Here is a 12,321-nt window from a genome sequence, read left to right on the forward strand (position 1 = left end):
GCTGTACCGGTGTGCCACGGGGTCACTTCAGAGCAGGCACGAAGATCTGCTGGTCTCATAACAATGAGCGAGGAAAGGATTCCACCTTTTCTACCCTTACAGTTTCAAACAGCATTGATGCCCATGACAGAAGAGTAATTACAAATTCAGGTTCATCTACACAGTAGAACATCAAAGGGCTGTTAAGCAGGGCTCCGTGCAAGCCAGGTCCCAATGGCTCCATCCGTTTAGCCAGAAACACTGCTCCACCCGCACAACACTGCTCCATCTGCACAACACTGCTCCACCCACACAACACTGCTCCATCCACACAACACTGCTCCATCTGCACAACACTGCTCCATCTGCACAACACTGCTCCATCCACACAACACTGCTCCATCCGCACAACACTGCTCCATCCGTACAACGCTGCTCCATCCATACAACACTGCTCCACCCATACAACACCGCTCCATCTGTACAACACTGCTCCACCCGCACAACACTGCTCCATCCGCACAACACTGCTCCATCCGCACAACACTGCTCCGTCTGTACAACACTGCTCCGCCCGTACAACACTGCTCCGCCCGCACAACACTGCTCCATCCATACAACACTGCTCCATCCATACAACACTGCTCCGCCCGCACAACACTGCTCCATCCATACAACACTGCTCCATCCATACAACACTGCTCCGCCCACACAACACTGCTCCATCCATACAACACTGCTCCATCCATACAACACTGCTCCACCCGCACAACACTGCTCCATCCATACAACACTGCTCCACCCACACAACACTGCTCCATCCGTACAACACTGCTCCATCCGCACAACACTGCTCCGTCTGTACAACACTGCTCCGCCCGTACAACACTGCTCCGCCCGTACAACACTGCTCCGCCCGCACAACACTGCTCCATCCATACAACACTGCCCTTCGCAGCTGCAAAAAAGGACAAACTACTGAAAACACGGCACGGATAAATCTCACAAACGTGCTGACAAAAGGAGTACATCATATGATTCTCTTTATAAGATGACTCTATCCTCACAGAAAGCAAATTAGTAGTTTACTTGGGAGGGGGAAAGGGGGTTGACTTCAGACAGGCACAAAGAAACCTTCTAGAAGGGTGGAAATGGGCCAGACGAGGTGATTCATGCCTGTAATCCCAGCATTTTGGGAGGCCAAGGTGGGCGGATCACCTGAGGTCATGAGTTCCAGACCAGCCTGGACCACATGGTAAAACCCCATCTCTACTAAAAATACAAAAATTAGCTAGGTGTGGTGGTGGGCGCCTATAATCCCAGCTAATCAGGAGGCTGAGGCAGGAGAATAGCTTGAACCTGGAATCGGAGTTTGCAGTGAGCCGAGATCACACCACTGCACTCCAGCCAGGGCAACAGAGCAAGACTCTGTCTCAAAACAAAAAAAAAGAAAGAAAAAAAGGTGGAAATGTTTTATACCTTGATTGAGGGTGTTCCAGGTTATACAATTGTCAAAACTCACCAACCTATACTTAAATTGGACTTGTTTTACTGCATATAAATTATATGTTAATGAAGTTGATTTTTCTTGTATTTAAGTTTTTCACAAAGGCTCTCCCTCTGTTGCCCAGGCTAGGGTGCTGTGGCATGATCACAGCTCACTATAGCCTCCAATTCCTGGGCTCAAGCAATCCTCCCACCTCTGCCTCCCAAGTGACTGGGACCACAGGCACTTGCCATCACACCTGGATAATTTTTTTTAGTTTTTTGTAGAGACAGGGTCTCATTTTGTTGTCCAGGCTGGTGTCAGACTCCTGGCCTCAAGCAATCCTCCCACCTTGGCCTCCTAAATGCTGGGATTATGGGCATACACACTGTGCCTGGCCTAAAGTTGATTTTAAAAGAAAAAAAATACATTTTTTAAAAAACAGCAGAAACAAAAGAATATGGTTCCATTTATATGAGATTCAAGAGAAGGAAATCAAATCCACAGTAATAGCAATCAGAGTAGTGAGACCGCGGGAGGCGAGGACAGGGCAAGGCCATCACGGACTTTTGGGGATGACCAGAATCTTCCGTTTTCTGATCTGAGAGGTGATTATGGAGTGGATATAGAAGTAGATCCATGGAGCTGTTCATTTAACACTTGTTCTAGCTCAATTTTAAAATACGACCATTAGAGTGGCCAGGGGTGGTGGCTCACGCCTGTAATCCCAGCACTTTGGGAGGCCGAGGCATGTGGATTACTTGAGGTGAGAGGTGAGGAGTTTGAGACCAGCCTGGCCAACATGGTGAAACCCCATCTCTACAAAAATACAAAAATTAGCCGGGCATGATGGCATGCACCTGTAATCCCAGCTGCTTGGGAGGCAGAGGCAGGAGAATCGCTTGAACCTGGGAGGCAGAAGCAGGAGAATTGCTTGAACCCGGGAGGCAGAGGTTGCAGTAAGCCGAGATGGTGCTACTGCACTCCAGCCTAGGCAACAGAGCAAGACTCTCTGTTTCTCTCTGCTGTCTCTCTCTGTCTCTCTCTCTCTCTCTCTCCCTCGCTCTCGCTCTCTCTCTCTCTTTCGGTGTGTTTTTGTGTGTGTGTATCTCTGTCTGTCTCTCTCTCGCTCTCAGTGTGTGTTTGTGTGTGTGTATCTCTGTCTCTCTCTCTCTCTCTCTCTCTCTCTCTCCCCCCCCCCTTTCTCTCTCTCTCTCTCTTTCTCTCTCTCTCTCCGTATATGGATATATGGGCATGAGGGCTGTGCAGCCTGATCACCATGCTGGGTGTGCCCGAGTCCAAAGTCTGCGTTCTTGATGGCGAAAAAAGGATGATGTAAAAGGGCCATACAATTGAATGTGGGCCCCCAAAGCAAATAGGCAGAAGAGGCACATAGGGAAAAGACCGAAAGGAAACAGGCTAAAATGCCTTCAAAGTCAGGCTGATGGGAGACGCATGTGATTCTCTCTATTGTTCTATGACGATTGTATTTCAATCATAATAAAAAGAAATTCTAACTTTTAAAACCGCTTTACTATGTTATAGCTAAAATTGGGAAATGACCCAAATACTCAGCAACAAAGGATCCCTTTAAAAGCCGTGTGTGGCACGTCCGTCCAGCAGAGCAGGGCGTGATTCCATTCTCTTCCTGAAAAGGCCCAAAGGGAGAAGTGGAACCCTGTGGGATCTTTTGAGGATGGGCTTCCCGGGAATTTTCAGCTTCTGCTTTTCTTATTGTTCGATGTTATCTTACTACCTGGGTGATGTGTCCCAAGCTCAGGTTATTTCTACCATCAGAGCCTGGGGTGGGGGATACAGACCTTGCCCGCTGGAGCCGCCCACAGCGCCCCGCCCGCCCCCTCCTGCCGCCCTGACACACCCCGATTCCCGGGTGCCAGGGAGAGCCGGGGCAGAGGTGGTCCCGGGACGCCACGCGACTTGGAGGGCTGAGCGTGGGGCGGAGCGAGGGGCGCACTCGCTGTGACACCGGCGAGCGGCTTGGCCTCTCTGGGCCTCAGTTTCCTCCCCCGGGGTGGGGGTACCACATGGGCTGCGCTCAATGCCGCAGCCACGCCTTCAAGAGCCGGGCGGGGTGGGCCGCTTCCGGGGGCTCCGCCTGGGCCCGGGATGCTCGGTCAAGGGCTCCGCCCGGGGACCCCCAGCCTGTCTCGGGGGCGGGGCCTTCGAGGACGCACGAGGCGCCGGCCGCGCCCGCGAAAGCCGGGTCAGCATCCGAGCATCCGCACAGCGTGCGGCCGCCCCATTGGCCGGCGCGGCTCTGCAGGGCCGCCCCGCAGCCAATCGCGGCCGAGGGGCGGAGCCTGGCCGGTGCCCCGGAGCTGCGGGCCCCGTACGGCTGCTGCTGTCCGGGCGCTCTCCGCTCGCCCCGGGAGAGACCCGGCCATGCAGGAGCCGCTGCTGGGAGCCGAGGGTCCGGACTACGACACCTTCCCCGAGAGGCCGCCGCCGTCGCCGGGGGACAGGGCGCGGGTCGGGTGAGCGTTGCTGGCCTGGGGGCTGCGGGTGGGGCTTGGGGGTGGCGTGGGTTCCCTCCAGCCCGGCAGGCTCCCGCCCTGGGCCTTCTCTGACCTAGTGGCCACCGAGGGGCCATCTGGCTCCCTCCTGTCCCAGACACGCTACTCCTATTTAAGGAACTGGTCCCCCGAAGGGAAGGAACGACCTGCGGGATTGCCGGGCCCAGCCCCCCACTGGCACAGACAGGGAGACTGAGGCCTGGCTGAGGTCACCGGCAAGCCTTCTGCCGCAGACCTGGGGGCAGAACCAGAGCCTCCTCTTCCAGAGAAAAGGCCCCAGCACCAGAGGCCCAGCCACGGCCATGGGCTAACAACGCTCTGGGAATTTCCCAGGGAGCTGGGGCGCAGGCCCTGGAAACCCGAATGGCCTTGGCCGCAGGCCTCCCCAGCACTGCCTGCTGAGCTGGACAGCCACTGGGTTCAGAAAAGGCAATGGTCCCGGGAGAAGGGACTCAGAGACCCTGGTCCTTTTGTCTGCCACCATCACCAGGGCCCTGCAGAACAAAAGGGTGTTCCTGGCCACCTTTGCGGCTGTGCTCGGCAACTTCAGCTTTGGGTATGCCCTGGTCTACACGTCCCCGGTCATCCCAGCCCTGGAGCACTCCCTGGACCCTGACCTGCATCTGACCAAATCCCAGGCATCCTGGTTCGGGGTAAGGACCATCCTCTGGAGGAGGCGGGCTCAGGGAGCAGGAACCTGCTGAACCTTGTCTCCAGCTAGGAACCTCCCAAATTCTCCACCTTGGACACCCCTTCAGGGCCCTTGTCCCCCCTCCCCCAGCCATTCAGGCTGCTGGTGAGTGGGGTAATGCCACAGGATTCCTCTGAAATGAGGAAGCGAAAGCCGGTGGAGAGGGTGAGGGAAGGAGCAGGTGGGGAGGCGTCTGTCAGGGTCTCTGCTGGGTGGGGTTAAGGCTTCCCCTGGTCCCCACACCTACAACTGGCTGAGATGGGGGCAAGGGTATCAGGTGTCAGTGAGGAGAGGCACTGGCCTGGGCATGGAGGGTCCACAGGACAGATTGTGGGCAGGTGGAGAGGAAGATCCCAAAGTCCCAGAGTCTAGAATTACAATCTCAGTAGCCTCAAATGTGGAGTTAGAACATCGTGGCAAATACAGCAATTTCCAGGGTTTACTGAGCACTTCCTGTGTGCCAGGCATGTGTTGGGCACTGAGCGTTCACCGACTCCCAGGGCCAATCCCTTGAGGTAGAACTTGTGCTCTCCCCGTAAGGCAACTGAAGAAACTGAGGCTCAGACAGGTTGGGCGATGTGCCCAGGTCCCACTACTAGTTAGCAGAGTCCAGAGCGGATCCCAGTTGCTGCTCTACAGGGAACATAAGAACATCCAAATCTTAAAGCCATGGGCCTTCAAGTCACAGAATTCTCCTGTGCGAAAATATGAGACACGTAAACCTCAGGCTGGACAGCACCGCGGTGGACATGCGGCACTGCCTCTTCTACAGAGCGGGGCTCCCCATTTGGGCATCGCTAACAAATGGCTGCCCCTTGAAGACAGGAGGCTCCCTGCAGTGACTGGCCCATGTGCTCCTGGGGTCGGCCTAGGGAAGAAGCTGGCCCTGGACTCTGGTGAGAGTGCGGTCCCAGTGCCCAGACAGACCTGCCCTGCACCCCCTTCCCCTGCAGTCCGTGTTCACCCTGGGAGCAGCAGCAGGGGGCCTGAGTGCCATGATCCTCAATGACCTCCTGGGCCGGAAGCTGAGCATCATGTTCTCGGCGGTGCCGTCGGCGGCCGGCTACGCGCTCATGGCGGGCGCCCACGGCCTCTGGATGCTGCTGCTCGGAAGGACGCTGACGGGCTTCGCCGGGGGACTCACGGCTGCCTGCATCCCGGTAAGCCCAGGCCTTCCCACCCAGGCGCCCCAGTGCCTCCCTGTTGGTGCCGGGCCCCCATCTGACTAAGGCCTCCTGGCCTCCATGCCTTCTGGATAGTGAGAATTGTTTGCCTTCCCTGCCGCTGCCCGGGGTGCCACAGCTCACCCTCAGCAGGGCAACTGATCTGGGAGAGATTGTCTTCAGGTCCTCAGTTGCCCCCAGGCTGGATTTTCCAAGCTTTCTACTCCATTTCTTGACCACATGTATTACTCAATTGGAGAAAATCCACATTGAGCAATGGGTAGGAGCGGGAAGTCCCTGCTCTGCATCTCCCTGGTAACTTCTTTTTTTTTCCCCAAGAGTCTCGATCTGTCAGCCAGGCTGGAGTGCAGTGGCACAGTCTCAGCTCACTTCAACCTCCATCTCCTGGGCTCAAGCAATTCTCCTGCCTCAGCCTCCTGAGTAGCTGGGATTACAGGCATGTGCCACCACACCTGGCTAATGTTTGTATTTTTAGTAGAGATGGGCCTTCACCACGTTGGCCAGGCTGGTCTCGAACTCCTGACCTCAGGCAGTCCACCCTCCTCGGTCTCCCAAAGTGCTGGGATTACAGGCGTGAGCCACTGAAGCAACCTTCTGATAATCTGGTGCTCCACATGGGGCCTGATGAGCCCCGCAGAGGGTGCAAACTCACTGGAAGGAACAGACTCACCTGCTGAGCCCTGGAGCCTGGGAGTCCATGGGCCTCCTTCCCAGTGTCATGCTGCCCATTTCAGAGCTGAGTGCTTCACCCACTTCACAGGGATACTGAGGACAGAGGGAGATCAGACAAGCTGCCTGAGGTCCTGCAGTGAATCATGATCAGGACACAGCCCCACCAGAAAGCCTCTACTTCCCACTTTCTGGGATTCCCAGGGGCTGCCTCTCCCATCTCGGCCAGAACTGGGAACCTGCATTCTTAGCAAAACCTGGTGGGACACGTGTGTTTTACAGGTGTACGTGTCTGAGATTGCTCCCCCAGGCGTCCGTGGAGCTCTGGGGGCCACACCCCAGCTCATGGCAGTGTTTGGATCCCTGTCCCTCTACACCCTTGGCAAGTATGGCCCTGCACTCCTGTGTGCAGGCTGGTGGGAGTGGTGGGTGGAGTGCCGAGGGAGACGTGGGTGGAAAGGGAATGAATTTGCCCCAGAACAGATCCTGGACTGACAGGCAGGAGATCTGGCACCCCAGCCCCACTGGGCCAGCACCTGGCCACGGACCTTTAGGCAGGGGCTGCCCCTCTAGCCACCGGCCCGGTCCCTGGCTGGGCAGCCAGGGCAGCCGCAGTCACCAGACTATCTCTTAACGGCAGAAAGCTTCCATCAAATGCCATCTCAGATGGGAAGTCCAGATAGAAAAGAAATCAGTTGAGGGGGCGTGGAGGTCTGGGGTGGGGGACCAGGGCCTTGCCTGCCCAGCCTACCCCTTCCTCATCCTGCCCTGGCTCTAAGACTTTCCAAGGACTTCCCACTATGTGCCAGGGACTGAGCAATCCCTGCAGCCCCACCCTGCCTGGAGCAATCAGGGTAGGCTTCCTGTAGGAGGTGGCCCTTGGACTAGACCTTGAAGGGCAGACGAGGTTATTCAGAGGCTCCAGAGGGAAGGGGCTCCACCAGGCCTGCACCCAGCCTCTCACCCGCCCCTCACCCACAGGCCTCCTGCTGCCGTGGCGCTGGCTGGCTGTGGCTGGGGAGGCGCCTGTACTCGTCATGATCCTGCTGCTCAGCTTCATGCCCAACTCACCGCGCTTCCTGCTCTCTCGGGGCAGGGACGAGGAGGCCCTGCAGGCGCTGGCCTGGCTGCGCGGGGTGGATGCTGACGTCCACTGGGAGTTTGAGCAGATCCAGGACAACGTCAGGAGACAGGTGCGGGAGGGCGTGCGCCCGAGCCTGGCAGGCCCGCCTCCAGCACTCAGCTCTGTTCGGCTGTGGGGGCTTTTCCTAACAATGGGACCACAGTCGTTCCCACTAATCCAAGTGCCGTGGTGGGGGGTGGGGGGGCGGTGGGAGGCTGTCCCCACAGCCTGGTAGACTGGTTCTTTCCTGGAGGAGGGAAAAAGGGGGTCTCCCACCCAGCCCAGTGGTCAGGGCAGGGTGGCCATCCTGCTGGAGAGGCTGGCCCAACGCCTTCAGCGGCAGCCTTGTGTTTCAGAGCAGCCAAGTGTCGTGGGCGGAGGCACGGGCCCCTCACATGTGCCGGCCGATCGCCGTGGCCTTGCTGATGCGCTTCCTGCAGCAGCTGACCGGCATCACGCCCATCCTGGTCTACCTGCAGTCCATCTTCGACAGTACTGCTGTCCTGCTGGTGAGAACCCAGCCCGGAGTCCCCCAGAGGCTGGCAGGGCACGCCCGGCTTGGGAGACAGCCTGCTCCTGAGCTTACCCACCCCCTACCCTTACCCACACCGGCTCTGTGCCAGGTGTCAGGGATGCCACAGCACGACCTGAGATCTGGGCCATTTGGAGACATTTCTTATGCCTTCACCTGTTCTCAGAATGTTTTTAAGAAAAGCTTCAATGTTTTAAAATGAAATGCTGGCCAGACATGGTGGCTAAAGCCCATACTCCCAACATTTTGGCAGGCCGAGGCGGGAGGGTCACTGAAGCCCAGGAGTTTGAGGCTGCAGTGAGCCACCATCGCACCACTGCACTCCAGCCTAATGACAGAGTGAGACCCCTTTTCTAAAAACATATAGAAATTTTTGAAATTGAATATATGGGATTACAAAGGAAACCAGCTTTATAGAAACGTGGACCCTTTGAGGCTATAGAGCCCAGGTTCAGAGTCCTATGGCATCTGCCACTTGACGAGGGAAGTCACTTCCCCTCTGAACCTCAGCTTCCTCCTCTGCAAGATGAAGATAGCAGCCCGCCTCCATAGACCTGCCCGATGCTCAAAGTGAGATGAGATTTGAAGATTAATAAGAGCACGGTTTGGCAATTCATCATCACGCCTGGATTCTGTGCCAGCTGGGTATAGTGATGGGCAGAGCAGATGTGTCCCTGCTGAGGAGGCCCCGCGGGCTTGAGTGGTGTGTGGAAGAGATGCCAGGCACACTGCAGGTGCCAGGCCACTCAGTGCTGCCCTGAACCTCGGGCCTGAGCCCCTGTAGTGCCTGCAGGGACAAGCTAGGTCCTAGAGGGGGATGGGAACAGCAGGCAGGTCCCTCAGCCCTGGTGGCTTCCCTCCCCACAGCCCCCTAAGGATGACGCAGCCATCGTTGGGGCCGTGCGGCTCCTTTCTGTGCTGATCGCAGCCCTCACCATGGACCTCGCTGGCCGCAAGGTGCTGCTGTTTGTCTCCGGTGAGCGCCCTGCAGGCAGACCTCCTGCCCCTGCATGGGTCGGGGCTGGGCTGGGTGTGCAGCCAGTGACCCTGCTCGGCTCCCCCAGGCCTGCCTTGGGGTAGGGCTATGTGGCCGGGAGCTGAGGGGCAGCTGCCTCCCCAGCATCAGCAGGAGCCTGCCTCAGGCCGGTGGCTCCAGAAAGGTCACTGTGACACTCCATGGTGGGTACCTGACAAGCGGCTAGAGACAGAGTTCGCTGCCCTGTGGGGGGTCTCCAGTCCCAGACGAGAGCTGTGCCACACAGGTGCCAAGGGGCTCTGCAGAAGGAGCTCCCCAAGAAGCAGCTGGCTCAGAGAGTCCTGGCCCCACGAGGGCCACCTGTCTGTCCACAGCGGCCATCATGTTTGCTGCCAACCTGACTCTGGGGCTGTACATCCACTTTGGCCCCAGGCCTGTGAGCCCCAACAGCACAGCGGGCCTGGAAAGCATGTCCTGGGGGGACTTGGCACAGCCCCTGGCAGCACCCACCAGCTACCTCACCCTGGTACCCCTGCTGGCCACCATGCTCTTCATCATGGGTAGGTGTGGCGGTGGCGCAGAGGGGCGTGCTACCTTGGGCAGTAAGGGGTGGGCGATGTGTCTGGGCTGGCTGGGGAGGAGGGTCTCCAGCAGTTCACTGGGGACAGACACGCTGCTCCAGCCACTCCACGGGGCCTGAGCCTGCCTCCCCTTCTGAGCAGGCTACGCCATGGGCTGGGGCCCCATCACCTGGCTGCTCATGTCTGAGGTCCTGCCCCTGCGAGCCCGTGGCGTGGCCTCAGGGCTCTGCGTGCTGGCCAGCTGGCTCACCGCCTTTGTCCTCACCAAGTCCTTCCTGCCAGTGGTGGTGAGTGCTCAGTCCCGGTCCCCGGGCCCTCGGGCCCTCTCTGGCTGGCCAGGACCCTTCTCGGTGCCAGGGGCTGTGCCAAGGCCTGCTGTGTCAGGGCGCTAACTCTCAGTGACCTAGGAGATGAGCACATGGCCTCTCCACTCAGAGGCCCCAGGGTGGTCAAGTGAGGTCAGGCAAAGCCGCCTTCACTACGAGAAACAGGAACAGGCTGAGGGAACTGTTCCGGGAAGTCAGGTCACCTCCCAGGCCAGGGGAGGACACAGCCAGAACCCTGCCAGGAGCCCAGGAAGCCACCTCCCCACCGTGCTGCATCTCCCACCCTGTGGGGGGGTCTCAGCACCACCCCCTCCACACTCCCCCCACCCACTCTGCCTGCCTCCTGGTTCAAACCTACAGGCCCTGAAACCAGCCAGAAGCTATGAGGCCCGGGGTAAGTTCCCATGAAGGAGAAGCTGACTAGGGCAGCCTGGGCCAGCGCCTAACCTGTCCCCGCAGTGGTCAGGGCAGTGGGGTGGGGGGAGGGCAGGCAACCCAGGGTGAGTCCCTCAGCCTAGGGGGTGCAAGATCCACCTGTGTGCCCACCAGGCCGAGGGGCGGGCCTCCAGCAGGCTGCGGCATGGAGCAGCTGGGACACTAGCGCTGGGTGGGGGCTGTGGAGGGGGTACCTGAGCTGAGGCCCAGCCCCTGAGGGAGGCTGAGGAACAGAGCAGGTGCAGACTTCAAGGGCCACAAACCGGGTGCTAAGGCCTTTGGGTTTGTCCTGGAGGCAGTGGGGGAACCCCAGAGGAGGGTCAGGGAGTGGTCTCTGAACGCAGCAAGGACCAGATGAAGGCCCCGCACGGCTGGCCACTACCAGCAGGGCCCGCGAGCTCCCGGGGTGAGAGGACTCTGCGGCTCCTCCCTGTGACCCGGCCCCCCTCTCCACCCGCAGAGCGCCTTCGGCCTCCAGGTGCCTTTCTTCTTCTTTGCGGCCATCTGCTTGGTGAGCCTGGTGTTCACAGGATGCTGTGTGCCCGAGACCAAGGGACGGTCCCTGGAGCAGATTGAGTCCTTCTTCCGCACGGGGAGAAGGTCCTTCCTGCGCTAGGCCAGGGTCCCTGCCTGGAGGGGGCCAAAACCCCGGTGGCTGGGCCTCTGTGTTGGCTGCAAACCTGCACCCTGGGACCGAGAGGCAGCAGTCAGCCCTGCCACCAGCCAGGGCACAGGAAGAGAGCGTGATGGGGCCTCAGCAGTGTGTGTTCCCGGCTCCAGAGAGGTCGCATCGCTGTCCAGCTGCAGCCGCAGCCCCAGCTCAGGCAGCCCGCAGTGCTGCACAGACACCAGCCAAGACCCACCAGGGGAGGAGGCAGCCATGGGCTGCAGGAGAGCACACAACCCACCGGGCGACTTCAGGCCTAATCCCTGACCCTTGTGTGAAGGACACACCCCTCAGAAGGCCACGGGGAGGACCGAGAAGACGGAGCTGGAAGCAGCCGAGTAATGTGATCACATCTTTGCACTCTGATCCGGCGGCATCTGGCTTCGTGTGGAAGACCTGGCTGTGCCCCCGCAAGCCTTCTGGGCACCACAGGGAACATCCTGGACTTCAGAAGCCAGGGCAGGCCAGGCATGGAGGCTCACGCCTGTAATCCCAGCACTTTGGGAGGCCAAAGCAGGCATATCACATGAGCCAGGAGTTCGAGACCAGCCTGGCCAACATGGCAAAACCCTGTCTCTACTAAAAAGTACAAAACAATTAGCCGGGTGTGGTGGCACACACCTATAGTCCCAGCTACTCAGGAGGCTGAGACAGAATTGCTTGAACCCAGGAGGTGGAGGCTGCAGTGAGCTAAGATCACGCCATTGCATCCCAGCCTGGGAAACTAGTGAAACTCTACCCCCAACCCCAACCCCAAAAAAAGCCAAGGCAAACGACCCAGCCTGGCCACTTTCTCCCGCCCCAGCCCAACCTCTGCGAATAGGCAGCTCCCATCTGCAAACTGTGTTCACCCTTTTATCAAAATAAAGGAACTGGGCCTGCAGCCCTAGCGAGGAAAGCGTGGAATCTACTCCAGGAGGGGAGCCTCCCGCAGCAGCCAAGGCTGCAAGGGCCGCTTCCCGCTAATCCACAGCAAAGCAGGGCAGGGAAGAAGCTGCCGAGGGGAGGTCCGCCTTTAACAGGCCTCTCCGCCTAGCTGCGTGCCCTTGTCTGAGACGTTTGTTGGGAGCAGCCTCGGGACAGGACCTATAGCTACTTCCTGGGCCAGCGGCTCCTGCCCAGCTTACACACACACACG

At 58.7% G+C, this 12,321-nt stretch overlaps 1 protein-coding gene across 2 annotated transcripts; it reads left to right on the forward strand.

Moving 5' to 3' along the window:
- Positions 1–3,792: 3,792 nt before the first annotated feature.
- Positions 3,793–12,081, forward strand: SLC2A6 (solute carrier family 2 member 6). Of its 2 annotated transcripts, none has more exons than XM_003941387.4 (10): positions 3,793–3,960; positions 4,490–4,652; positions 5,644–5,850; positions 6,826–6,925; positions 7,525–7,736; positions 8,023–8,175; positions 9,066–9,174; positions 9,549–9,734; positions 9,897–10,042; positions 10,977–12,081. In XM_003941387.4, exons 1-10 carry the CDS (start codon positions 3,869–3,871, stop codon positions 11,130–11,132), a joined length of 1,524 nt encoding a protein of 507 aa, XP_003941436.1. In that variant the 5' UTR covers positions 3,793–3,868; the 3' UTR covers positions 11,133–12,081. The 2 variants fall into 2 exon arrangements, with proteins under 2 accessions (XP_003941436.1, XP_010350518.1); XM_010352216.3 differs by lacking the exon at positions 10,977–12,081 and adding an exon at positions 10,442–10,970.
- The last annotated feature ends 240 nt before the right edge of the window (positions 12,082–12,321 follow it).

Source organism: Saimiri boliviensis, chromosome 2, assembly GCF_048565385.1.
Source record: "Saimiri boliviensis isolate mSaiBol1 chromosome 2, mSaiBol1.pri, whole genome shotgun sequence".
NCBI classification, from domain to species: domain Eukaryota; kingdom Metazoa; phylum Chordata; class Mammalia; order Primates; family Cebidae; genus Saimiri; species Saimiri boliviensis.

Bases quoted from the DNA above. Each gene is read 5' to 3' on its own strand.
- SLC2A6 (XM_003941387.4), top strand. From the start codon at position 3,869: ATGCAGGAGCCGCTGCTGGGAGCCGAGGGTCCGGACTACGACACCTTC. The intron at 5,851-6,825 runs GTAAGCCCAGGC...TGTGTTTTACAG, and splicing joins TCACGGCTGCCTGCATCCCG to GTGTACGTGTCTGAGATTGC. The intron at 9,735-9,896 runs GTAGGTGTGGCG...CCTTCTGAGCAG, and splicing joins CACCATGCTCTTCATCATGG to GCTACGCCATGGGCTGGGGC.